The 27,562-nt window shown below is 42.1% G+C and overlaps 1 protein-coding gene and 1 long non-coding RNA gene across 2 annotated transcripts; one reads left to right on the top strand and one right to left on the bottom strand.

Moving 5' to 3' along the window:
• Positions 1-2,619: 2,619 nt before the first annotated feature.
• C2H2orf50 (chromosome 2 C2orf50 homolog) lies at positions 2,620-6,111 on the bottom strand. Its single transcript, XM_010195914.2, has 3 exons — positions 5,825-6,111; positions 4,044-4,083; positions 2,620-3,403 (listed from the first exon to the last, which is right to left on the bottom strand). The coding sequence occupies exons 1-3, from the start codon at positions 6,094-6,096 to the stop codon at positions 3,212-3,214; spliced, it is 504 nt and encodes a 167-aa protein (XP_010194216.1). The 5' UTR covers positions 6,097-6,111; the 3' UTR covers positions 2,620-3,211.
• Positions 5,695-10,457, top strand: LOC133624884 (uncharacterized). Its single transcript, XR_009818177.1, has 3 exons — positions 5,695-6,043; positions 7,423-9,643; positions 10,423-10,457. It is a non-coding gene; the product is annotated as an uncharacterized LOC133624884 (long non-coding RNA).
• The last annotated feature ends 17,105 nt before the right edge of the window (positions 10,458-27,562 follow it).

The following is a 27,562-nucleotide window of genomic DNA, read 5'->3' as shown; positions in this document are numbered from 1 at the left end:
CAAGGTGTCCAGCTCCACACGTAATCACATGGGTTATCAGATCATTCCACATGGGGAACTTTGGTTCTCTGGAGAGTCACTTTCTGCTTGTGAAGATATCAAAAGCTTAAGAGTTGCCATTGATTTCATCAAGTAGTAAGAACAAACTGGAGTTTTAAGGGGTTAACAGAACCATTTCTGTCCAATTGCTGTTACTAGTATTTTAGAGACATATCAATCCGCTTAAGCGGAAAGTCAAGGCTTTAGTTTAATTTCCAGAAGAGGCGGTACATTGCTGTGATCTTGCAACAAAGCACAAGAGCAACATTTTCCAAGGTTGTACACTTCAATGATTAAGCCAAAAATCCTCATCTATATTGTCTTCACTTTAGGTATACCTACAGTCTTTCCTGCTGTTATCTACTGTACTGAATGACCTGTGTAAAGAGGTCCAGCTGGGAAGGAGTGCAGGAGTGTTTAAGGGTCTGACTGCTGTACTCTGCAGCAACAGCCTGACATCTCAATGGGTGCTATGTGTGATTAAGGGCAATATCAGGGCTACACTTCATTAGTAAAGGCTTCCTGAAATTGTTGAGAGAGAATTAGTTATTGCCATTCATACACATGACATAATGACATTGGTGTGCTATCTGATATGTGTCCTTACCTGGCTAGCAGGAGGCCACTGCTCAAGCCTCTGTGCGTGATTAAGAGAGGCATATCTAGAGTTTGTGAAACTCATTTTCTGTGAATAGTTAGAAGAATTAGAAATAGGTTTGCTATCAAAAAAATGAGGTGATCCATCTGTATTTTAGAGATAGAATCTATTTAAACCTGATGTAATAGAAATAAGATTTTTTGAAAATTGTTTTTGAATGTATTTGAAAAATCACGTTTGCTAAGTGTGTTCTGATTCCAGCAACTCTGCTGTAGTCAGAGAACTGATGAAAAGCTCTTCAGGTGATCCTTCAGTTTACACACTGAAAGACAGACCCTGTTAAGGGTTATCCAGATCGTTCTGGCTGGATGTGTGTTTAACTTTCAAAGGTGGCAGTTCCCCAGGGAATCTATTCCAGTGCTGTATTAGCTCTACCACTAGCTTCCAAAAGTTAACATGATTCTTCTTGCAACAACTTCAGCCTGTTGGTTTTACTATTGTCTGCCATTCACGTGAAGTATGAATGATTCCTTTTCTCGTTCCAGAGCTATATTTGTATCTGCAGGGTGCCATCCTCTGTCCAGAATCCTTTTTCTTCTTCAGGATTCTCTGGGTTCACACACAGCAGAGTCAAGAATCTGGAGTTATTTAATGTACTTTGAAATTAAAGAGAAATTGCATAGCAGTGCCCTGCTGTAACGTGGTGTCCTTTTCAGTGGGCGACTTGCTGTGGAGTGAGTGCCATCTGGAGGTTAGAGAGCATGGAGCTCTGCATGCTTTTATGCTGAAAACCCAAATCCCCGTGCTTTATAAACGAACCGTTCCTATGTGAATAGGAGCTTGAGCCTAAGAGATCCTGGATATCTGCCACTCAGTATAGAGTTTGTGACCCACAGCAAGACTTGAGACTGTTCAGTCTGTCTCAGAGTAAGGCATGCAAGTGCAATGACTTCCAGGATTGTGCAATCACTGATAAATGCGTAACCCTCAAGGGGCCTGTGCCATTTTTGGAAGAAGCTCTGGACAAAACAGAGACAAGGAAAGACTTGATCTGCTCTCTCCTCCCTCTTTCAGATGTTGGAAGACAGTGAGTTCCTGGTGCGGTTTTCTGCTCATGGGAGGCAGCAGAAAGAACAAGAAGCTGTCTTTTTATTAAAGTGTAGGTTCCCATTTGGTGCATCTGAACACAGCTGTCTATCACAATTCATGTCTATACAGAGTGAAATCAGTCCTTACCTGGGCTGGTTGTATTATGTAGTATTCCTTCTATAGGTAACTTAGCTGCCATCTGGAAAGATTTAGTGCTTCTGTTCTTGCTGCATGAAGGCAGACAGGAGGAGAGCTGCTTGGTGATGTCACTTCAGTGAGTGGGATTTGTCTCTTCCTCCTACAGGGTCAGTCTGGTTTTCTTTTCAGAGACCATGTAGATATTGACAGTGACTGTAGTGTTCCATACCACTTCTTATGCTTTTGAGCTGCCTCTGCTGATGGGGTATAATCATAAAAATAAGTAGCCATAGTGGCAAAGCGTAAGTACACACTTTCCACCTCAGTTTGGGGAGAGATTGCAGCCATTGTGTCAAGGAAATGCTCATATTTTCTATTTTGATCTCCACCTAGGACTGGGCAGGATCCTACAGAAGCTATGTGGAGTTCAAAAGGCAGATGCTATATGTACACTGTCCATGCTCTTTACTACTTTTTCCCTGCAGAGCAACAGGTCATAAAGTTTTCAACTTTATAATGAAGACGCACTAGTCAACAGACTTTAGGTATTTTGCTCATTTAGTTTGATGTTGGTTTCCCTGGGCAACCACAGATTTTTAGGAACTATGAACTTGTTAAACTCAAGCTTGATGAGCCTGAGAATGTAAGGGAGCCAACACACCTTCACAGCAAAATGTGAAAACCTGCTTCCTTGTCATTGAGTTTCCATCAGCAAAACAAGAAAAGAAGGGTGAGAGAATGGAATTTGAGAGCAGCAAATCTAAAGTATCAAAAATGAAAACTAGCGTGAAAAAAATTTGGTTTCTGTCTCAGCAGGGAGAGGCAAAAAAGCATAAAACATGTCTCACGTGCCCTAACTTTTATTCTTTAGAGCAAGCTTGAACATGCAGTTGAAGGAGGCTGATGAATCCTTGACTAACTACCTGGAATGCAACAAGCTGTGGTGTTTTATCGCACCGGCTTTCAGAATCGAAAGTATGTTGTTTATGTTGGTTCTTATGTGAGCAGGTCTCTTTAATTGTTTATTTTCAGAAGGTGAAAATTCAAGGAAAAAAGTCTTTTGGCTGTAATCTTGTCCTTTCTGATGTTAGTGGCAACCTTACTGTAGAGATGGATGAGATCTGTAGTGTGAACTCTGTGTATGGCCCAGTCACCCCACATATGAAGAGGACTGCCTCCTATAGCATTGTTGGGCAACATCCATCTTTGCTCTTAAAAAAGCCCTACTAGACAGTAGTGTTGGTCTCTTCTGAGAAAAAGATTGAGGGGTTTTTTTTAACATGTTGTGGAGTCTGTTGTCTAGAACCATTCAACTTGCTTTGTTACTGTTGTGTTTTTACTGAAGCACTAGGAAAGCTGGAGCTCAGCCTCAAGTTTCCTCTTTCGTGCTCCACTGATGAAAAAGTAATCCATGTTTACCAGAGCCCTGCCAAGCTCAGTATTCATCCGACTGCCGATAGTCTGGTTGGTCGAGTTGGGAACTTTGCTTGAGAACACAGGCATATAGCTTGGCAGTGGCTTCTGCTCCTTTTTCTTGCCCTGGATAAAATATAGGCCATTAATAAGTTTTCAGAATTGCATCTGTTGCTTGTTACAAAAATGAAGTTACTGAGATGAGTGTTAATATCAACCCTTTCTCTTTTAAAGTTAGAATTTGAATGTACTTTAAAATGTCACGATTAACATACATGAAAGTGTTGAAGAAATAAAGTAAAACAATTGTTTTTTCCCCACTGTCTTACATGGGACTAGGATCACACAGGGAAACAAATAATTTTCATATCTGTGGCATAAAATGTCAGCTGGGACAGACGTTAGCCTGCTCTTGAATGGTCGTGACGTGGGAGGTTTTTTATTTCGTGTTTAGTGAGTGGCTTGGATTTCAGCGTGGTGATACTATCCTGACCAGTATTCTCCTAGGAAGCTGGTTCTTCTAGTGCTTGCTTTTCTGTGGAGTTGTCAGTATTGAAGCAGATTGAGCACATGTGTGTACTATATTTCTTTGTGGCGTAGGTAGCAGATGAAAGGCACTTCAGATCTCCTTCACTTTCCCTGAAGATTTTAGTCTTGAAGCACTTGCTGACTATGACCAAGTATACTTCAGTTTGAAATATCAGCCTCAAGTTGGTGAGAACTAAAAAAAGCCTGGATTGTAGTTAGATGTTTGTTCAAAACTCACCATTTGGTCATAGTCCTTTAGGAAACTCCAGTTCTGGTACCTTGGAATAGAAGTAAAAAATGCAAAGTGTAATGTTTTCTGTCTTTAAATAAAATAATTGATGTTGGTGATATTCAACTGCTAGATTTAATACTTACAGCTCAGCACTTACACTTCCAGACTCCTGTACCAAAACCCATCTTTGCTGGGGTGAAGGCCAGGGTTTTCTTTATTCCCATACAGAGCCCATACTACACGAGGAGTGTTTTGGGGATTTTTTTTTTGCTAAAGGAAAATGAGGATAGCATGTCTACAATGCATTCCTTGTGCAAATGCAGATAAATTAGCAAAGTCCTGAGTCACTCTAGCAAATTTTATTCCATGCCTTAAGTATGACACAGCTTCTTGTTTTTCAAATGAGCAATGCTCCACTGGCAGAAGCCCCTGGTAAGAGTTCCCAGAGCCGTGTTTGCTGCGGGCAAACACCCCACTGGAGGATTCTGTGCAGATAGACAGCTGTGCTGGGAGCAAATTGAGTTAAAAAGCCTGAGTTTTGGTCGTCAGCTCTGTTCTATACCTGGGGTGGGACTACAAGGCAAACTCTTTGATTTTTGGATGATGGAGAAAACAGAAGTTCATGTGCTATTGTAGAAGTACTGTGAGGTCAAGAGAGAAGACAAGTTATCTACAGCTATATTTGCAACAAAGCTCAAGGGACATCTGTGCTGACTTTGAGCTGAGTACCTGTGTTTATGCAGCACTGCATCTAAGCTCATCAATCAAATACTGTTTGCACCAATATCTGTGACTGTGAACCCCATGGGGCAGGCACAGACAGAGAGTCCCTCCTGCTGCCTTAGCTAGGGAATGGGTATGGAATATGCTTGGCCTGTTTGGGAAGAGTCTGAGTGCACGACTGGGAGACAGTAATATTGCTACCATGGCCCATTGCATGAGTCAGAGTCCCGGTGTCAGCCTTTCCCTCAGGTAACAGGAGCCAGACGAGTGCAAACGTGGGGAGACGCAGAGCTGTGATTTGTGTCTCCTCCAGAAGGCTGAGGACAGGGGTTTCCAAGTGGTTTATTTTCCTGTTCTAAAAAAAAATCCTGAAAGCGATGTTCTTTCTCCTCCCTTTCCTTTAGCTTAGCTAGTGTGCAGTTGGAACTGGATCTCATTTTGCTTCTACCAAGGATATTCTAATAGGCATGCTCATGCTGTGTACTCAAGTACAGACATAAACACCTGCTCAAGTTATGTGGCAGAGACAGAGATCTTAATTTCGGGTTCCTTCAGGTCACTGCTGTATACCCAGTCAAAGCTTAGTTTGTATGTGTGCAGTTCAGTCTGCTGAAACACTCTCACAATGGGGCATGTTCAGTAGATTTACAGATTGGGAATACAAAGTCATATTTTGGCAGAACACTCTGTTCAGCTTCCATGTCATCCGTTTCCAAGAATATGAGAAGAGGTAATATCAATGTGTCTACAATAAATTATAAATGTTGGCACATTTACATCTTCGTTGTGGAAATCTCCATAAAGCTCAAAGATACTTAGTGTGCAATTCTTTGCATCTGTTTTTGGCTTAAGCCCAGCATGCCAGGAGATGTTAGCACAGATTTTGTCCAGTAAAGGAAAATACAGTCTTAGAAAAAACAGTGTTAGGGTTTGATCCAAAGCTCCCCTCTCAAAAGTTTTCCTTTAATAGTGTAGGCTTTGGATCAAGCCCTGAGACTGACAGGGAGCATCAGTACCATTGTCAAGATGAGTAGAAGAGGCACAAACTGGAACAAGTGACTTACCAGATTTTTCTTCCTCTCTGTTCAGCCTCCACAGACTCTCTCCAGATCTTATCCTGTCGAACTTGGTCCTGCTGCAGTGCTGCCTGCTCGTCTGCCCAGGCCTGAGGAGCCGGTTGTGCAGTGACAGCTCTTCTGGGTTGGGTACTGCCGAGAGACACAGATGGAGCTGAGGCTGGTGGCCCCAGAGGTGTGGTTGCTGGTTGCCAAGACCTAACCAAGGTATTTCTTTTGAATCTAGATCCCTTTCCCAACTTTTCCATTTTGAGACTCATCGTTTCCCCAGTATTCTTATGTATGTTGTGACTGGTAGGAAAGTTAAACCTGTTACTGTTTGCACTTTCAAAGCTCCTTCTCTCCTAATGTTTTCTTTTAGCTGATGATTTGGAGTGTTTTCAGAAAACAAATGTGCATGGCAGCACTGACAGACAGTGCTCAGCACTGTTTTACTTCCCTCTTACTTAATGCTGGTTTCCTACTGCTTTATGTTGCTTCGTAGCTTGCACGCTAAAATTTTCATGGTAACAGCAATTTTGTAAGAAACGACTGTTACTGAAAGACATCGTATCTCTGTCTGTAACCAGCAAACTCTCACCTTACGAGGCAATTACTGCTGCTTGCAGCCTAGATCATCCTCCATTCGAAATCCTCAGAACAACGAAGTCTGGTTTAGAAGCAAAGGATGCTGTGGAGATTGCTCATGAGTATATGAGAAGGATTTTTGTTGTGATTATGTAGCAGGAGCAAAATCTGAGAGCTGCTGGTTTCTCTGGTGTGTTTACTGTCTCCATTGGAAACAAGTCTGACTTGTCAATACTCAGCAGAAAGGGAGCAGAAGCCCAGTGGAACAGCTGCTGGGGCACTGAACCCTGTTTGAGGTAGAGCTTGGATTTTTTTTTTTTAAATAAGGTGTTTCAACGAAGCTGTGCTTTGAAAGCTCCTTATTTAGGTGTTTTTAAAAAAGAGCAGCCAGTGATCATCAAAAGTCCTTTTTAAGTACTTAAACATTTCTGCAGAAGGTATTAAGCAACTGTGAGAAGTAATTTTAAGAAACCTTAAGAGATTATTAGTATACAAAATGAGAACTTTTATAACAGTGTCTAAAATGTCAGTGTTTCTTTACAGTCAGACCAACAGGCTTGCAGGGCCTTGCAAGAAAATGGAATATTCTAAGTATAAATTTCCTGCAAAATTCTGGACCGACTTGTTTTTGAGTAGTGTGGATTAACTCCAGATGAATTCCAGCCTCTTAAATGCTAATGGACTTTGAATCTACTTTTGTAGGGGTTTTTTGGCAAACTTATTTACTTGCAGTATTGGGAAATTCATGCTCTATTTGGCAAATAATTTATTTTAAAATAGTTACAGCTATACAACAATCCAAACATTTTGTGCAGACATATTTGAGCAAGAAATACTTCTATATTTGGAAAAATTATTCTGGCTTTGGAGATTGCAATAAATAAGCTAAGAAGAGGTAAACTCTACCTTAAATCACACTGTTTGCTTTGGCTTCGAGTGAAGTTTTAGTAGACTTTTTGTTTGTTTGCGTGTTTTTCTGAGATAATTGTAAACTAAGAAGCATTTTTCATCTCTTTCAGCCAAACAGCAAAAAAAGTCATGTATCCACGCAGCATTGTCATGAACTGAAGATGTGAACTGTTTGCCACCCTGACCTGACAGTTGTCTGTGTTGCTCTTGTGGAATCTGTTTATCCTGCTGCATTCATTCCAGGGTCTTCTCCAAGTTGGCGTGTGTGCAGCTGGTTTCAGAATGGGGTTTCACAGCATCTCACTGCTTTAAAAGGAATGCACAATCAGTGCACAGGGCAGGAAGGGATCCTGATGGAAAATATGTTCCTGTTCATGGAAAGCATTTAAATTCTTCTTTACAGAGATCTTGTGTTATTTTAATTCTAATCCTTCCTTCAAGTCAACTTCTGCAAATAAAACATAGTAATAAACTGAAAAAGGTTATTGAGCTGACTGCATAGCTTTCAAATGACTGCTTGTGGCCACTGAATAAACTGTATGGAAATACTACAAGCAAGTCTTTAAATGTTTGTGCCACTGAATGGTGTCTGCAAAGATGCAGAAGTTGTAATTACCCTGGTTGTGGTGCAGGGGTGATGCTACAAAGTGCCTCTCAGGACATCTTGCTGAAAGTGAGCTCACAGGTTAAATCCAGAGTTTGAGACCCCACAGGCTCAGAAAAGATGGAAGTCTTAACTGTTTAGGATTTTTTTAGGCTTTAAACAAAAGAAAGCTATAAGTCTCTAGGCAGGTATGGGACACTTCGTAATGTTCAAGCTCTTTGGAAGTAATAGATGGGAATGGGATCATGGATGTTTAAATTAGTTGGATTTTTAAAACATTATATAGTATGACTGTAAAATGTACTTGCTGTTCCCAAACCAGACAACCAGGAGCTGATATTTTGAATGTTATCCCATTTTCCACTGGGACTAGAAGTCATTAAGGGAGATTGGATATGCACATTGCTCTGGATTCCTCACTGGACATACTAGTAGCCCATTTAGGCCATTTACTAGATCAACAGCTCAGCAAAAGTGCTGCAGATACTGAATTGTTCCCTCTCAGATTACCATCTGCCAGTTTAGCATTTTGTTTGTTCATTATAACACCTCGGGGCATTTAGGCAGGGAGTTCATTGGAATTGGTACAATTGATTTACTGTGTACTTCTCACCTTGTAATAGAATAGGTTGAATAGGTTGATGTTTATTCTGGCTTCATGCCATATGAATCTATCTAAATTGATTATAGCATCTTTGTTTTTTCTGCTTCTGGATATGGAACTTGAAAAAAGTTATTGAGTGTCTCTGTAGGAGATGATGCCTTTGCTTAGGAGTTGGTTTTGGGATTAGTTTATCTGACAAGCAGCATTGGCACCCGTCATTCTAAGGAAGAACTTGACTGAAGTTAATCTTTTGTGGTTACCAGAAAAGTGATACGATATGCCCTACAAATTCATCTGTGAAAAATATGTGAGTTGTTTCCCCTTTTCAAAGGAGAAGATATTTAGAGAGGCTTTTTATGGAGGAAAAACCTCAGGTGTCTAGACAAAACATTTTATATGGCCACAAGAGGGTATTGCAGTATCAGTAATGCAAGACTTGAACGAATTTTTGACTTTACCTATGCTGCCTTGTTTTTAAAATACACATTTATTGAAACTGATCATTTACATTAAGCAGTAGCTAAGAAAATTCGGTTTTATGTGCCTGTATTTGATGTCCTTGTCTAGAGGCAATTTCTGAGCTGTTTTTTCAAAAAGGTATTTTGTTTTTTATAGCAACAGGTTTCTTGCAGCTCAAGAAGTTCTCATAGATTTCACTGGAAGACATGCACTTCAGAAGCTTATTCCAAAACACTGCAAAACTTAATGAAAATGGCTTGATTGAATATAAGAATGCATCAGTCACAGAAGGGAAGTAATAACGGGAGATGATTGTGTTGCTGCTTTGGTTGGATGGGCATATTGGTCCAGGGTGGGCACTGTCTCAGGCATCCCATATGGTCCTTCTTGCAGGAATAAGATAATTAATTAGTGTTTCTCAGATTTCCCCTTTACATCCATGTCTTCTACAATGTACATCCAATGTTGGCTTGCACTTTTTTTTTAAGTTAGTGCTGTGTTGGGATACTTTCCTACAAAAGTTATTTCTTCTAAACTTTAAGAACTTTGTTGCCAAATATTCGTGCCATGTCTTGTACGTTTTAGACCATGAAAGAGGAAGCTGGAAGGATTTCTGTATTCTCCCACTCCTAGATCTGCTGTTGAATTTAGGAGAAGATGCATGGTATGTCTGCCTGTGTTTCAACAAGCCTGTCTGTAAAAGAAGCAAGATCACAAGCCGTATCACGTCATCTGTGAAGAACAAATTTCCAAGGGATGTGATAGTGATTTGGTGCACAGCAGTAAGAAAGCTTGTGTTTGTCAGGTATTGCAGAGGTTTAAGAAACACAGACATTTAAAACCACAGCTGCAGTGTGTGTATATGTCATATATGACTAAGAGCCAGGAGCAAAACCAGAAGCTGGAGTAGAGGACAGCTCTCTGGAGACCAGCTCTTCAGAGCAGATCACCATTCAGGAGATCTCTGTCACTTCATGGGTGGGATGGAAACCCCCATGGAGATCTTCCAATATGAGCAATGTTGCCTGTCTCAAATAGTGACATTCACATTGTCATCATCATCTTTGTCCAGTGAATAAAGATCAACCAAGTCAGTCAGGATTGCAGGCTGGAAGATGGGTTAAGTTCATGGTTATCAGAGTAGGTGTTAGAGGGCGCTGAGCACTCAGCATAGCTTTAAGGTGGTGCATTCTCACAGTCCCTGGGCATTAGCCACCAAGGGCCTGAGGTGACAGATCCTGCTGACAAGCTATGTCCTGGTCTAGCAGGAGCAGAGTGCCTTGGGTCACTTTGTGCAGCCAAAATTAACACAAATCGTGAAAACTATCAGTTGGGAATAAACCTCTTTTTAAACCATTATGTAGCTGCTTGATTAAAAGCCTCATGCTTTAAGTTTTGCTGTAGCTTTCATTAAAAAATACAAACTCCTTTCCGTCTTCACAGAGTAGTGCTGAGAGAGCCTGGCAAGTTGAGCGTCTGTTGCGTCGGCAGCGTACAAATACCACCGAGGGAATGTCTGCTTCCAGTGACACAGAGTCTGACACTTCCAAATAAAATCAAAGCTGTAATGCAGACTGTAAGAAATCTGTTGAGATTTTTTTTTGTCCTGTTCTTATAACATAAATTCAAGTGTTACAAAATATGTCAGCTACTGATATGCTGTTTGCTTTATTTGAAGCAAAAATTACTTCTTTTCAAAAAAGATTGTTTGCTTGAAAAAAAAAAATACTAACCAGCAGCAATTCCATAGAATATGCAGGCCTGTTACCCTAGAGCCTTCTGCTTAAACCTGCTGCCTAGGCACGGTGATGTGATTTCAGGGAGTGAGTGCTGCAGGGCTGGTCTGTGAGTAGGGATGTTTGGAAGTATCTGGTTTGACGAGTACTGTGAACATAAGAAACGTTGCTCACTGAGTGAGGAATGTTTCCCGTTGCTATTTCATGTAATTTTGGTCTTGGAGACTAGATCCTGTCACAAAGTGTAATATTGCAGGGACAACAAAAGTCATCTTCAATATCAGAGTTGCACAAGTCACATCCTCACCATGGCAGGGAGCTCTGGTAACTGCATAGAGGAGCTTGGCTTTATTCTTGTTTTCTTGCACAGCTCATTAACAGGTCTAAGAGAATTTCAGCGTATAAAGTGATTAAGTACTTGTGAAAAGGCTGTGCTTAAGTACCTAAGCCAACCGTTTGACCCTTGAAGTCAGGCATAGCCCAGCTTTGGCTGTGGTATGCAGCTGTTACAGTATCAGCTTACAGGTCAGTGTGTGACAGCCCAGCCGAGACTGCTTCACAAATACTACAGAGATTCATTTTTTTCTCTCTGCTACCAGGGTCACTGTAGTACTTAGGAAGTGTTTTATCCTGTGAACTACAACATTCCAGCTGTGCATCACTGTAAATGTCAATGCTTAAGATGCTATTCAGTTATTTTTCAGATTATTCTCTTTCTTGGCTATTTCCTCCAGTAGCTAGGAGCCTGTTTAGTGATCTGCACATTAATAAACAAAATGTTTCTTTTACCATCTGCTTACCACATTCAGAAAGGACATGAACTTTCTGTTTTGATGTGAGATACCAAAAATTCTGTCTGCTGCAAGTTAGGCAAAGTTTTCAAACTGGGGTGCCTGAAATTTGTTTTAAATAGTGTCTCTGGCTATTAAATGGAAAGGACCTGTTTTTGTGTTGTGGGTTGTTTTTTTTTTTCCCCAAACATTCATGACCTTTGCAAGTTCTGTTTACTGAGAATTGAGCTACTTCCTTTTAGCTTTTTTTCAAGACAACTGTCAGAGTCTAAAACTGGGAAGCCTTGTCTGAACACGTCAATCACAAGCTTTAGCTGTTTTTTAGCAAAGCTTTTAGCATCTCCATTGAAGCCATTGGTGTAGCTTTCCTTCTTAACTGTAGAAGCTAGTGTTAAATCACACTTCAAGCTGATGTTTGGCCGACTCTGACTGGTATGGATTAGAAGGAACTGCATCCTAAAGGCAGGATGTTCCTGTGGCTGGATGTAGGGGGATTTGTGTATAGCCTTTTCTTTGATAGAAATTGGGTGGCAAATTTCCTGAGATTGTAGGGGAGTTCAGGTCTGCAGGGACCTCAGGATAGCTCTAGCTATGAAATCAAACCACCTGGTCAGAACTCCAAGGGTGGAGACTGCAAGACCTTTGTGGGTAATGTGTCTCAGCACTTGCCTGTCCTCATTATTAAGCAGTTTTGCCTTTTGTACAGCCAGAACCTCTCTCGTTTTGACTTGTGTTCCTTTTATTTCATATTTCCACCTGGCATCGCTAAGCAACCTGGCTGTGCCCTTCAAAAACCTCCTTGCAGTTACTGGGGAGATTGCTGCTGGGTCTCACCACAGCCTCTCTGCTCCAGGCTGAGCAGAATTTGATCACCAGTCACGTTGCTTGTGTTATACGAATCTGTCAGACCTTTTTCTTGCTTGCTCTGTGCTCTATGACTGATTTGACCATGCATACTGCTTGTGCCCATGAGGGCAGATGCTCCATGAGATCTAGTGTCTAGGTGCCTAGTTTCTCTATATAGTTAAGCTGGCAATCACAGTTCATTTTGCTGTTCTTTTCTTGGATCACCTGCACTGTTCTGTACTTCATCCTTATTCCTTCTATGGTTGTAGAGAGCTTCTCTGTTTTGCTGTGGAGCTGGAAAGCTTTGCTCCCTGAAGACACAGACAGCCAGAACAATATGAAATCTTCCTGGATGCCTTTGGAGCTTTGTATTTTTAGCTCAGTTGTGCAACAGTTCACATATGAATACTCAAAAGAGTAAGGCAAAAATGAAAGGAAAACAGCTGCAACCTGAGACTTCAGGGCCAGAGCAGCCAAACAGACTGAACAGCTTTCAGACCGGAATTCCGTTGTGCCATTAAAGATCCTGTTACAGCTTAATGAAGAGGATGGGAGCCTGGCTCTGAGGATGGGCTGTATTCCAGTTTTTAGGAAACCTTTTGCTTACGTTCCTGCTGAGGTTTCAAAAGCTCCCGAAACAGTAGACAGCTATGTAATTAGAAGTGCAGTTGCAAAACTCAGATAGGATCCTACTTTCGTACAACTGACCGCTTTATGAGAAAAGGGCAAGAGACCGTATCTTACTTCTTCTGTGAATTATCCACATAATCTACACACGTGCAGTACGAGGAATATATGCCTCTCTCTAAGAATCCAGCTTTGATCACAGCACTGACATAAGTGCACCTAACCAGCCTCTTTCATGAAGACATCATTTCAGCGCAACAGAGATTGTGGAAAACTGTTGACCTGTTCAACTTGAAATATTTCATCTTGAAACATAATAAGATCAGTGAATCTTTGGTGAAGGACAGATCCTTTGCTTTCCAGGATCTGGAGTTCCAAGACAGAGAACATAGTAAAGCCAGCAGCCATGGAGAGCCCTTTGTCAGGTGTCTCCTACAGCTTCCAGCATTCCTGTTACTGACCAGCAGGAATCTCAAAGCTCTGAAATCTTTGGATACCCACATCCATTGTTTCTGGGTGAACTACTCAAGGCTTCCATATGTTTTTTAAAGAATAGAAAAGCTAGCAATCAAAATAGGGATATTCAGATGTGCTTTTTCGTTCTTGATAATCTGCTGCAGTGTTCCAGGTCATTGGTAATTTAAACCGTGACAGGAACATTCTGCAAATTTGCTGTGCATGGTAGGGATCCTTTTAAGTGTGCTCCAGGTTGTTTAAGATTGACTAACCTGTGCAAAATTAGTTGAGTCAGTAGAGCTAGTCACGCACAGAGGCATCTCCTGTGATTTAGAAAGTCCTAGCATACTTGAGGAATCCACACAGGACCACCAGATCCATAGCAAACTCACAATGTCTTCCTACAACAGCAGGAGGGATGGGCAGGATCGTCCGGCTGACAGATCCCACCATGTGACTGAGGGTGCATCAAGATTCACATCTGACATCCAGTTAGTGTTTTTTAAAGCAAACCTCCCAGTCATCTCCACTTAATGATATTTTGCACTGTTCCACTGGATGATCTTGGAACGTGTGGGCTATGGGGACTCCTGGGTTGATGCTGGGGAAGGCCTTCAGCTGCTCGTGGGTGGTGAGGCTGCGGAGCCAAGAAGAGCAGGCAGCCCCCAGCCTGTGGGGTGGATGAAATGCCCCTGTGAAGCCTTAACCACAGCTGCTTCCACTCCACAGATCCATGCTATTGCAGACATGGTTCCTAAACCTCTGTTATCTGTAAGGTCCATGGAGATACCCTTATAGAATCCTACATGCAGATGTTGAAAATGAGAGTTCTTAATATGAAGGAAAGGTATAACTATGCCTACACAAGGGAAACTGTGCCAGGACCCACTCCCTAGGTGGGAATCAGAAGCATTCTCCACCTTAGTGGAAGAAGTTTATTATTAAGTGATTGCATTATGTTGCATGATATTTTTTGTTACTTATTTGCTGTTTAAAAAAGGACATATCCAGGAGGATAGGGAGAAGTTAGATGAGAGACCTTCGAGAAAAATAACTTAAATTTCCAGTTTTGCATGGGAGGAAAATATATGGGTTTTTTTCTCTATTTGATAGGGGGTTTTATTCCTAATTCCAAACATTCTTTTTTCGTAAGCTTTTTGTTTATGTACTTGAACCTGACAACTGGACGATTAAGGATGTTTGCAAGTCTGAATATGAAAACTACCTATGCCATTAAAATAAACCCCAGAAACTTTCTTTGCTACTGAATAAGAATATCCATTTTGGAAACACCCTGCACTAGCCCTGTAGTTAAAATGGTACCATATTCTTTCAGAAGGCTAAGTCAGGGATTTTGTAGGAAGCAGCTCTGTGCTTTATATGTTTACTCTTTGCCTTTTCCCATTACTCCAGGGTCTCATTAACTTGCTGTAACGTGAACGTTCACCCAGCCTGCGTTCCTTAACTTGCACAAAGCTACAATTTTGTAAGAGGACTAGAAAACAGCAACAATCAAAGCAAACTTTTCAAACTGCTCCTTCTTAAAGCCTTTAGCACAAAATACAGATTAAAATACTACCATTTTTATCCTGAAATTTAAAAGTTTATCTTGCCTTTCTACATACCTTTTTTTAGGGTGAATGTTCAAATCCATTTCCTTAGAATAAGGACTTTGCAGCGCCATGGTGTGTGACGGGTGCTTTGCTTTATACTCTCTGTTTTTATGGGCTTCACTATTGGTTCTGTTGTTAGCTGGGAGAAGTAAATAGACTTGGAGAAAAAGATCACACCATAGCAACCCTCAGCTTCTGTTTACAGCTCAAATAAATATCTGGGCTGTGGAAATTTATGTCCTGAGGATTTTCTAAACCGGTTCTATAATTGGTTTAATAACAAAAGGATTAATGCAGATAAGTTGAAGACTAATTTACACTAAATATTTAAATGGTGAATAATTTTATTTTTTAAAAGCTGCCAGTAAATAATGCATCACATGCATTCGGTAGGGAGAAGGCATTTTTTAACTTATTTATCATACTAGAAAATGCATGGCAGTTCTAAGGAAGAGGTTCATGTAAACATGTGCCAAAATATGAATTCTCGCATTAATATTCAAACTCCCTTTTTTTTTCTTTTTAATGGTAGCAAGTCTGTGTGTGTTTTGAAAACCCACACCCATTGGTTTATAATTTCCTCACCTTTTGTTTAAAGAAGTAGCTCTTACTCTAGCAAAATTTCTGTTGGCCAAGCTGGCCATTCTGCTTGAGAAAAGCTCATGGAGTAAGTTATGTGCCTCCAAAAATCATGGCTGCAAGAGGATTTTAGGCCTTTAAAGGATATGCCAGGAAAAGACATATCTTCCTTTCTACAACTGATACTAAGATACTGTTGCTAGAAGTGATCTGTGCTTGTTTGCTCTTTTAAATATGCAAATTGGTGAGATTTTATTCCAAGGAGTGAATATTCCTTATTCCTTAGAGATTTTACCCACACGTGTTGGTCCTTCAACTGACTTCCTTTTATACTTGGCCAGTGGTACAGAAAGTATGGTCAGGGGAAGAGTCAGTCTGGCTGGAGGCATCATTTTTGGAGGATCTTGTAGCCGGTGAGCCCCCCATGGGTTTTGGCATCAAGAGTGACTGGAGAAGCTGATCAGAAGGCAGGTCTGGGTTGGGTAGGAAATGATGTGCTTCTGATTTGGTTCTTACTCAGGTTTGTGTGTCCTATGGGATAATCTGTGTTTTAATTTAAATACAATTGTGGTATCTGTCCAGCTGATGGAATGACTTCTGATGATATCACTGGAGAAATAAAGAATGTGTAATCTCAACCAGAACTGGGATAACCAACAGGTCCAGTGATTGTGAGCTGGGCTTGCTGTCCATTGTCACTGTGCTTCAGCACAAGAAGTGCTGCAATGCTGTTTGATGTTCTTAAGCAACGTGCTAAATGTAGTAATATGCCATTGCATGGTTGGCATTTAAAAATACCATCTAAATAGCAAATTTGACAACCATGATCCTCAAATGAACCAGATGACCTGCACCTTGTAGAATATTATCTTTTCTGTATTGGGTTAAAGAACTGAGGGTCAGGTGCAGCCCTTGAATTAATTTTGGACAGAATATAGAGCAGAGGTACTATGTATCTAAGAACCAGGGGCGCCCTATATCTGCACACCCTAATGAGCTCTGCAGAGTGGTGTCATTTCTAAGGTTAGGGGTGGTGGTCACAGTGTATCTCAGTGTGGTAATGGCCCGGAGGGGTATTGACTGGCTGACGTGGGAATGTTGGGAAGCCTGAAATGCAGAGCATGGGGGGCAGTCCTGGGAAGGGCTGGAGAGCCTGGGGGGAGCTGTGGGGTGAGGTATGATGTAGATGGTGGGAGGCAGGTGTGGAGATGTTGAGGTAGTATTGCAGTAGGACTGGTATCGATGAATATCGATGAGGGGGCTGTGCCTGCAGGCATGAGCATTGGGAACAGCCATATCGCTGAGTTGGCCTGCAACATGCACAGTCACAGCTTTGTGTTTCTTTTGTCCCAGCTTCCTTACCTCACGTAAAGATTACCTAGGTGAGGGGAAAGCCAAGCTTTTAATACAACACTTGCTGCTATAGAAACCCCTGGCTCCGAGAGAATGTGGAGGCAGAGCCAGCAGCAGCTCCAGACTCGGGGTTGCCAAACCCACAGCACCAATTTTTGCTATTTTTGACCAAAGCCCATCTGCCCTTTGAACCACTGTGTGATTTTCACTTCAGCAGTATGCAGCTTTTTAATCTTGGAAATAAAGATGGCCAACATCTGGAGTTGTTGAGGCTGAAAAAGAAAGCCATAGATTTGTAGTATAGAGCTTTATCCACTGTTTTATGATAATTAAACCTCTGATGGTTTGAATTGTGGCTGTAACTTTCCCCAGAAAGTCACTTTCAGACACCTCTGTGTCTCTCCAACGGGAAAGAAAAGGCAGCATGGAAGGAGGTGATATATGAAAAGCATTTTGTCTGCTTAGCCTTTCATGGTAGTGTGACGATAAAAAGTCTGTAAAGTGACTGTAACTCTGAAGAATATTTCTGAAGTTGGAGGAGGATGGAGCTGTCAGCTGTGATGGGAGAAAAGCTTTCTAGTATTGATCCTCAGTCAATAGAGCAATCGAGCTAATGCTCGTAGTTCTATTTTCTGTCACTAGAAAATAAACAGAACAAGAGGAGGGAGAACAAATGTAGAACACCCAAAAGACATCTGAAGTGCTTCCTGACAAAAGTAAAAAGGTGATTGGATTCAAGAAGTACATTAAAACAATAGATATGCTTGCTTCTTTAGGGGATACAGTATCTCTAGATGAAGAAAAAGGGAGCTGCTTTATTAAAATCCAAATTCTGGATCTTAAGGTTGAGGCTATATCTCAGAAGCATTTATCTGAGAAACCTAACTGCAAATAAATAGTCTGATAAGGACAAATAAACAATGTGGAGGACACAGTACAATGACCAGGGTTAGCTTGTCTTGAGCACAGTCATGTGGTGTGTGTCCTGACTGGAAAGAAATGTCCAGGAAACATGAAGAGGAGCTTTCTGCAAAGAATATGTGGGTAGGCAGCAACAGTGTCTAAAAAACAGGTTAGTGGCTTCCATCACCAGTACTGCTTCCTAGTCATGCTTTAGCCTCACATCCTGCATGTTGGGAAAGCATGGTAGAGGCCAACCCTTTTTTTTTAACCCTTTTGACTTTTCCAGTGACAGCACTCTTTTTAACTCATCCCAGAGAATGGGCAGGGAAGCTGATGGCAGGTGGTGTCAGCAAGGTGCTTTATGGACAGTCGGAGTGGATCTCACCTGTATTTGGCCTAACGAAGCCTCCTCCTGCGACCTAAGTGAGTGTATTAGCCCAGCAAGGGCCTGACTGCTGCTGTCCTGAGGGCTTCTCGCAGGAGACAGCCTTTCTCCAGCCTCGTGCCAGGACCCTTCCCAGAAATGCACACAGAAGCTTGTTGCAGAGCATCAGAGTTCATTTGGCTCCCAGTGTTAGGCAATTAATCCAACACCATTTTGACACTGGAGGAAAAAAAAGCCCTAAAGGTTTTAATGAACATTTTGTGGTACCCAAATATGGTAGTTGCTCCTCTTCCCATCATTTCCAATTCCATGGAGACACACTCGCCTCCAGAGGATCTTTACCCGTCATCGAGGTAATCTTCCACTTACAGCAAGTTTATCTTCATTTTGTTGTTATCTTCTTTCTTCTTCAGATGTCCTAAGTTAATATCCAGATTTTAAAGTTCAGCTCTTGATGCTGTGCCATTGGCCTCAGCAAGAATTTGCATTTGACTTCTAAAGCCCTGAACAACGGCAATTCCATTAGATTTGATCTGTTCTTTGGCTCACAAAGAGCCCTGTAAAGAGTTTAGCAAATTAGGCTGTTTGTTTTGACAGAGATTTGTTTGCAAGTTTAGGAGCTGTACTTATTTTTAATTCCAAACCAATCATCTCATAGGAACTCCAGTGACCAACTGGCAAAGTACTGAGTGGGACAGAGACAGGGCAGGGCCTGTGTATGGAGACTGGGGATCTGCTCTGGGACAGAAGAACAAGAGCTTTGAATCCTGACCTCTAGTTCTGCAAGCTAGAAGCTATTTCTGCAAGCTTTTACATTGCTTTATCCAGCTTCTCTCCTTTCAAACACTAGGTTATGCTATATCCCAGCCTTCCTTTTGGGGGAGAAATGTCACAGCAAAGCATCGGTGCTTCTCCAGTATCCCCAAGTACTTCTGCAAGCCCAGGGTGTTCGTGAATTGTGAGTACAGGTGAAAACACAGATAGACAGACACGTGGAGCTGACAAACTGCTGTACACAAGCTATTGGAAAGTGCATACTGAAAGAAAGATGCTGGCTCACCACCTCTTTGAAATCAGTAGCCTATATCAGGTATTTTCAGAAGTGAAGATGCTCTAGAAGTATTGGAGGATGAGGATTCTGGCAAACTGCAAAACCAAGTCTCTCTAGAAAGACTGCATGATTTACACACCTACTTCTTCTTAGTTTTGAATAATCTAGGATTATTGCTGCCAGACAAACTAAATTAGTCCTGTCATAAGCTCTCAAAGCCAGGCAATAGCAAAACCAACTCAAGGGGTTTTGTTTTTGTACTTAATTTTTCAGGGCTTCTCAAGCTGTGAAAATGATGAAGCACTTAAAACACTGAGAGAGAAAAGATTGTATAGGATTATACTAAGTAAGCTTTCTGGTGGGAAGCGTGCAATTACATATTATGTACTGTCAGCACATGGGGCGTGATGAGACTATAATTTTACCTATATTATTTCCCCTGGTTGCTAGAGAAACCATAATAAGAAAAGTCAAAGTGCTCTTGTCCTTATTGATCTACTTTACAAACTCTCACAAACAGCATCAGATGTTATAAGAATTTTCTCTTCACTAATCTGATGTCACACATACCACTCTCAGAATCAGCTGGTTTACTGGCGCAGAAATCTGGACATAAAACTGTATAAAAAAAGCTACACTGAAGGAAATAGAACAAGCACATTAAATAAAAGTAGTCATGCATATGAATGCTTTCCTTTACCTTTTTTTGAAAAGCTTTATTGATGCAGATAGAAATGAGAAAAGTGGGCTGCCAAATCTAAGAAAATTAATGCTTGCAAATTTTAACGTGAGAGTATGATGAAGATCTCGTTGATGCCAGTGGGGTGCATGTTATGAGGAGCTGTGTTTGGGGAAGAGCAGGAGCTTTTTGGATACCTTTGTTTATAACCACAGCCCAAAGCTCGGCAGCCTTGGGAAATAACAGCAGTGTCTTGAATGGAGATGTGGGACAGGGAGGACAGTGGCAGCGACCTGCTGGATAACAAATAACTCTGGGGCAGCCATAGCGGTACAAAAGAAGGAAGCCAGAAGGATTTTTCATCCCCTCTCCCTGAAGGCTTTCTCCTCCTCCTCCTCCTCCTTCTCCTCCTGCCTTCCAAGGTCCCATGGGGAGCAAAGTGTTTGGGGCTCTGTGGAGGAGCAGAGCAATACAACCACATGAGGGGAGCAGGGGAAAGTTGCTCATCTGGCAGATCCTGGAATTTAAATTTTAATATGTATTTTTCCCCTGTTCCTTGTCTGTCCTTTGAGAAGGGATGAAGCAGTAGTATTTCCATGATCAGTGCAATCCTATTTTTTACGTCCAGAAAACTGAGGGTAGATATAAACAGAGAGAGATGGCAAATTAACCTAAACTAGAGTGGCTACAAACACATCCCGTGCTGTTTCTGCAGCCTGTCATAGCAGTGGTCTGCGGCTCCACATCTCAGAACTTCTGATGAATTGTAGATACAGAGAGAAATGAGACTTCTTTTTGAGTCTTATTAGAATCATAGAATCGTAGAATAGTTTCGTCTGGAAGAGACCTTTAAGATCACTGAGTCCAGCCTTTGTCCCAGCCCTATTAACCACTAGACCATTTCCCTAAGTGCAACATCCAATCGTCCCTTAAACACCTCCAGGGACAGTGACTCCACCACCTCCCTGGGCAGCCTGTTCCAATGCCTGACAACCCTTTCAGCAAAGAAATTCCTCCCAATCTCCAGCCTGAACCTCCCCTGGAGCAACTTGAGGCTGTTTCCTTTTGTCCTATTGCTTGTTACTAGGGAGAACTGACCTTGTTACAACTTCCTTTCAGGTAGTTACAGAGAGCCATAAGGTCTCCCCTGAGCCTTCTTTTCTCCAGCTAAACAGCCCCAGATCCCTCAGCCATTTCTCATAGGAGACGTGCTCCAAATCCTTTCCTGGCTTGATAGCCTGCTTCTGTATCCTCTCCAGCACCTCAATGTCCTTCCTGTAGAGAAGGGCCTAAAACTGGACACAGTATTCAGTGTGCGGCCTCAACAAAGCTGAGTACAGGGGAATGATCATCTCCCTCTTCCTGCTGGCAACATTTAACATTGGCTGACTTCCAATCAGATAGGACCTCCCCAGTCAGCCAGAACTGCTGATAAATGATGGACAGTGGCTTGCAGAGCACCCCTGGCCAGTTCCCTCAGCACTCTAGGATGTACTCCATACTGCCTCATAGATTTGTGCACATCAGTGTGGAGCAGCTGGTCACTGACCATCTCCTCCCGAATTGTAGGGGGGACATTTTGCTCCTTGCCCCCGTCTCTTGGCTTGAGGGGCTGACTTTCCCCAGTGGGAATGCTCTTTTTACGAAAGACTGAGGCAAAGAAGGCATTAAGCACCTCAGCATTATCCTTGTCTTTCATTACCAAATTTCCTCTGGATCTAATAGGGGATGGAGGCTTTCCCTGGTCTTTCTTTTATTGTTAATGTATTTATAGAAACTTTCCTTATTACCCTGTACCTCTAAAGCCAGTTTGACTTCTAGCTGGGCTTTTGACTTTCTAATTATCTCCCCACATAACAACATTCTTGTACTCACTATGAGTGGTCTGCCCCTTCTTCCAGAGGCCATAAACTCTCTTTTTTCCCTCAATTTTAAGCCAAATCTCTCTACTCAGCCAGGCCAGTCTTCTTTGCCTCCCGCTCATCTTACGGCATGTGGGGATGGCCTGTTCCTGGGCCTTTAAGATTTCCTTCTTAAAAAGTGCCCAGCCTTCCTGGACCCTTCAAAACTGACTCCCAAGGGATTCTATCAAGTAACCTCCTGAACAAGTCAAAGTCTGCCCTTCGGAAGTCCAAAGTGTCAGTTTTACTGCCCTGCCTCCTAACATCTCTATGAATTGAGAACTTAACAATTTCATGGTCATTGTTCCCCAGACAACCTCTTTATTGCTGCATAAATAAAAACATAGGAAGACCAGAGAAGATGAGGTTTTTTTGTAGGGGAAACTAAGCACAAACCAAATTTAGGCTTCAGTTGTGGGACTGGAGAGGTTGTTGGTCTTTTGGAGCACATAAGGTATGGGTATGCTCTCCCTCAGGTTCTCATACTCACCTGCAAGAAGCCTCTATGTCCCCTGTCGCTCTTAGATGGCAGATGATCACTGTTTCCCTGGGAAAACACAGCTGTGCTGGGAGGCTGGAACTGGGAAGGCAGGTTTCTTGGGTCAGAAGAGTGCATGACATTGACGAGCATAGCAAACCCCTGGCTGGTCTGCAACTTCTGATGAGAACTGCAAGATAAAAATGCCAGTTCACATTTATTCAGGATGGTGAGTACAAAGCAAGTTCAAGCACTTGGAGCCTCTGTTGAAAGCGGACGTGCAAGCAGACATGTTAAAGCTGGGTTTGTATGCTTGTGTTTGTCTACCTTTTCCTAAAGCTAATAGAAAGCACAGGTTTCCTCCTCATTTTTGGAAGAATTTTATCAAGTAGATTTAACAGACTGTGAAGAAGAAATGTCAACATCTCCTTGCCTGATTGGCAGCCCGCAGCTAATTTGTAACAAGTTTTCCTTAATAACGTTTCAATTATTCTCCTTCCTACCGAGGATGAGTGCAAGATATAACTTAAGCAAAATTATTACAGCCTTATTTTTAAATGTCCTGGTGCAAAGTAACAGTTGGAGTGTTGGGTGGCTCTGTTTTTTGGAAAATATATCTGACAGCCCTAGGAAAGCATGAGAGAACTGTCCTCTCAAAACCTGTGAGTGGTCATCCCAGTAACAAGGATGTGAACAGCCTGGGTTTGTGTCCAAGAGAGATTTTGGGTCTCTTGTCTTGACAGGGATTTGATGAAAATGAAAAGAAACCTTTTTTAAGTAGGTGTTTGAAAGAACAGAAAACATTTTTCTTACTGTATCATATAATTATTAGAAAAAACAAAGTGTCCTGATGTAAATCCTCTCTGAATAAAATTACATCAAATGTTCAAAAACATCTTGAGAAATCTTTCAGCACTGAAGAAAGGTCCCTAAAGGTAGTCAAATGGTTTTCACGTTACCACAGTGGCTGCTTTGGGTCATGCAAGAGGTTTTCAAATTATTTCAGCCTCTCCTCCTGTGCTGTGTATTTGCCCTGTAATTGGGTAACAGGATCATAATTGTGTGACTGGCCCAGCAAGCAAAGTGGTCAGCCACTTACCATTGCACTTCTGTGTGCTTTTGTGTTGGTGCTTGGTTTGTAGCTTAGTTATGAATTTGCAAAAACCTGATCATTTTAAGGAAAAATCTTGATTCTAACAACCATCCCAGCATTGTAGTATGTTTCTTTTCTTTCCTTGTTTCCTTGTAGATAGTACTGGCCCTATTCTGTGTTTAGGCAAGTGGTGAAATTAAAGTTCAATATAATAAATTTCAATATAATAAATCTCCGCTTGACAAAACATTAAGGAATTTTTAGAAATGTAGTTTACTCAGTATATGTAATTGAACATATATATGTTCAATGAATATATCTGGACATGTGCATTATGCATGAATGCTCACATACTACACAAAAAATGTTGAAGTAAACCAGGTTTCGACCAAAATCCAAGGAGATTCCAGGACGAAGGCAACCCTTATTCTCATTTCCCTTTGGCTGTATGAGAAGCCCAGAATTTTGTGTCTGCATTCTGTTTCTGTTGCAGACTTGGGTTCCATTGAGAAGGTGCTCACTGGGCGTCAGGGATACCTTGCAGGTAGGTCCACCAGATAGGCCCAAGAAGAAGATGACAGCTGTGTTCTGAGGATGCAAAGTTCTGCCAAAGGGGTAGTTTCTGGTCTCCCAGTTGGAAAGCTGCTCTGAGAATCCCTCTCCCTGGTAGGTGGGATAGCTCTTCAGCTATTCCTGTCATGCAAGGTGATGTGTTACGCTGGACAATCATCTTTGTAGCTCAGGGCTCCATCTATGTGCCTCTGGAAGACACCCTTATCCTCAGTGCTTAAAAGTTTTAAGAGTCTATTATTCAAGGCATACATAATTTAATACATATGAGAGTAATAACATGAATAATGGTAAGCAGGTTCCTATCTTGACATCGAGCCAGGTAAGTTAGGCTTCTGTAATTTTGTGGTATCAGAATTGATTCAAACCAGACCTCCTGTACTCAGAGAGAAATGTTCTTCACACATAGCAAAGTTTGAGCACTTTCCTCATTAGAAAGTCATGCCCTGTCCTCTTGAGGTTGGTAGCAGAATTCCCACGATCAGAAAACCAAATATCAAATCCCTAACAAGACAGTGTAAAATGAAAGCATACTTGAGTTGTTGCAGTTGCTTAAGGATACAATCAAGCCTTAAATGTGCTGTCCTGTTCTCGAGATGCAATTTGAGAACAAACCTGGGCTCCTAGTCTGGGCGGTGCCCAAAGCTTTGCTGGGGAGGAGAGTTGCTGCTACGTATTCTCCCATCAGGTCCATCAAGTTGCTGTCATTGGTAGGAAGGGTGTTACTAGCTTGTTTCAAGCAGTGTTTTGACAAGATGCTGGATGTGCAATCTCACAGAAGGGCTAAAAACAGCAGTGTACTCTCAGCACAGACAGGCTCTTTGTACAGGTTTGCTGCCAAATGCCAAAGTCTCTTGCTGCTCATGGGTGCAGAGGCATTTTTTGATTCTGAGTTTTATAACGTGGCTCCATACTTTCTAGCTGGTGATATAAAGCAGTTCCCAAACACATGCTGCCAAATCTCAAGTTTCTGAAGGAAAGCATTGTAAAAAACCCAAACCAACAAGCAAATAACATGAAGGACAAAAAACCCCTCTTCTGCTCTTCCTTAAACCAATTTTCATAAACTGACGAGATATTTTGGTAGAAAGTTAAAAAGGACTGGTCTGAGATCTGTGGGGGAAAAGTTCAGGCATAATGATTAAAGTTTATAACTACAGAATTTATAATACCTGAAATTTATAACTGCAATATATATAGTCACAGCAAGCCTCATGTATACAATGGGAAGGTTGAGACATCCTGACCTCTGACAGTACAACCCGTCCCCCTGACAAGAGTTACCAGTTTCTGCGTAATGAATTTGTGGAAATTGCTTTCAGGTGCACTTACCCTTGCAAGTGCTGATCACCTACCTGGAAAAAATAAATTATTAGAAATCTGAACCCTCGTTGCTCTTCAGTTGGAGAGTATTGGCCTGTGGAGAGGCCTGGCCATGGCTCTGTGCCGTGTTGGGTACTGGAGGCAGAGGGGACCCGATGCCTGTGCATCTTTCTCCACTCACTGCAAGAGAGTACAGGCTGCAGAGGAATGAATGGATGTCTGCCCTCACATTTCCAGCTGCCTTGATTTTGTTTCCTACTGTGTTGTGGAGGTGCTGGAAGTGAGCTTTCTACAGAATTAGTAGATTTAAATGTGTTGTTGATGACATGGGGAGACTCAACATGGATTCACCAAGGGGAAATCCTGTTTGACCAACCTGATAGCCTACTATGAGAGTATAACCAGCTGGCTAGATGAGATGAGAGCAGAGGATGTCATCTACCTTGACTTCAGCAAGGCTTTTGACACTGTCTCCTGTGACATCCTCATCAGAAAGCTCAGGCAGTGTGGCTTGGATGAGTGGACAGTGAGGTGGATCGAGAGCTGGCTGAATGACAGAGCCCAGAGGGTGGTGATCAATGGAGCCAAGTTGAAGGCATGTGGCCAGTGGAGTTCCACAGGTTCAGTCTTATTCAACATATTCATCAATGACCTGGCTAAGAGGACAGAGTGTACCCTCAGCAAGTTGGCTGATGACACCAAACTGGGAGGACTGGCTGATTCCCCAGGAGGCTGTGCTGCCATTCAGCAGGATCTCGACCAGCTTGAGAGTTGGGCAGAGAGGAACCTCATGAGGTTCAACAAGGACAAGTGCAGAGTCCTGCATCTAGGGAGGAATAACCCCATGCACCAGTGCAGACTGGGGATTGACCTGCTGGAGAGCAGCTCTGCAGAAAGAGACGTGGGAGTCCTGGTTGATAATAAACTGAACATGATCCAGCAATGTGCCCCCATGGCCAAGAAGGCCAATAGCATCCAATGGCATCCAATGACAACCAATTGCATCCAATGGCATCAAGAAGAGTGTGGCCAGCAGGTCAAGGGAGGTTCTTCTCCCTCTCTACTCTGCCCTGGTGAGGCCTCATCTGGAGTCCTGTGTCCAGTTCTGGGCTCCTCAGCTCAAGAGGGACAGAAAACTTCTGGAGAGAGTCCAACCTCTACTGTTCTGTGATTCTATGACATAAATATCCATGAACTCCCCAAATACCAAACAGTACACTTTCATGCCCTGAACAGTTCATACTAGAAAACACATTATCATCTCAGAGACTCTAAATGAGTCTTTAATAAAACAGCAGGTTGATGAACCAACATTACAGACAAGATCTTGTGAGAGAACTGCATGTGTGATAATCACATCTCTACTAGTTTTATTCTACTGGAATATTCCAAGTGTCTCTTTCAATCACAAACCATAAAGAGGCAGACATAAATGGACTGGAAAATATCATCTAGAAGGCTGTTTCTGACCCTCGCTTATGTGATGACTCCAGTTGTTTGAGAGAATTCCTGATTTTGTTTTGCTAGTAGATTTATCTTGCACAGGGCCTGCAATTACCCACAAGATTTAACTACCCTACTTTACTCACAAACCACACTCTTTTTCCCAGAGGGAGAAGGGGGGCAATTGCTGAAAAGTTCCAGTGGTGGGATAGAATCATAGAATTGTTTTCATTGGGAAAGACCTTTAAGATCATCAAGTCTAGATCACTGACCTAACACTACCAAGCCCACCACTAAATCAATGGAGAGAAGAGCAATGATTAGGGATGAAAAGGGTACAGGGTCAGAGGTTCCTATGCAGCATCAGAGGAGAAAGGAAGGATGTACCTTTTGCAGTGGTGTTTTCACAAAAACACTTATTCAGGTGAGAGGGGTGATATAAGAGAAGGGAGTAAGAGAAATATTGGTGAGGGCAGCTTTTGGAGTGGATGGCAATTGAAGGTGGAGAATATGGATCAGTGAGGTCAGAAGAGTGGAAAGCTTAAACAAGGGAGATCAGTAAGCGAGACGGAGGGGAATCAACACTGACTGTGAAACAGGAGAAAGATGAGCACCAGGCAGTGTGGGTTTCTGGTGCTGCCCCAGTGCCAAAAGGCAGTGAGTTTTCTCAGTTCTTGCTGTTCCTTGGTTTGACTTTTAAAAGTTATAGTGGCTTGACTTCATGGGATCACAGGATTGTTCAGGTTGGAAAGGGCT

The sequence above is a fragment of the Colius striatus genome, chromosome 2 (genome assembly GCF_028858725.1).
Source record: "Colius striatus isolate bColStr4 chromosome 2, bColStr4.1.hap1, whole genome shotgun sequence".
In the NCBI taxonomy this organism is placed as follows: Eukaryota; Metazoa; Chordata; class Aves; order Coliiformes; family Coliidae; genus Colius; species Colius striatus.
The sequence above is the reverse complement of the archived record's forward strand: the minus strand, read 5'-3'. Positions and strand labels throughout refer to the sequence as shown.

Excerpts from the sequence above, each read along its gene's own strand:
- C2H2orf50 (XM_010195914.2), bottom strand. The coding sequence starts at position 6,096 with ATGAGTCTCAAAATGGAAAAGTTGGGAAAGGGATCTAGATTCAAAAGA. Across the intron at positions 4,084-5,824 it reads CAGAGAGGAAGAAAAATCTG|GTACCAGAACTGGAGTTTCC; the intron begins GTAAGTCACTTG and ends TTCTATTCCAAG. Across the intron at positions 3,404-4,043 it reads TAAAGGACTATGACCAAATG|GGCAAGAAAAAGGAGCAGAA; the intron begins GTGAGTTTTGAA and ends TATTTTATCCAG.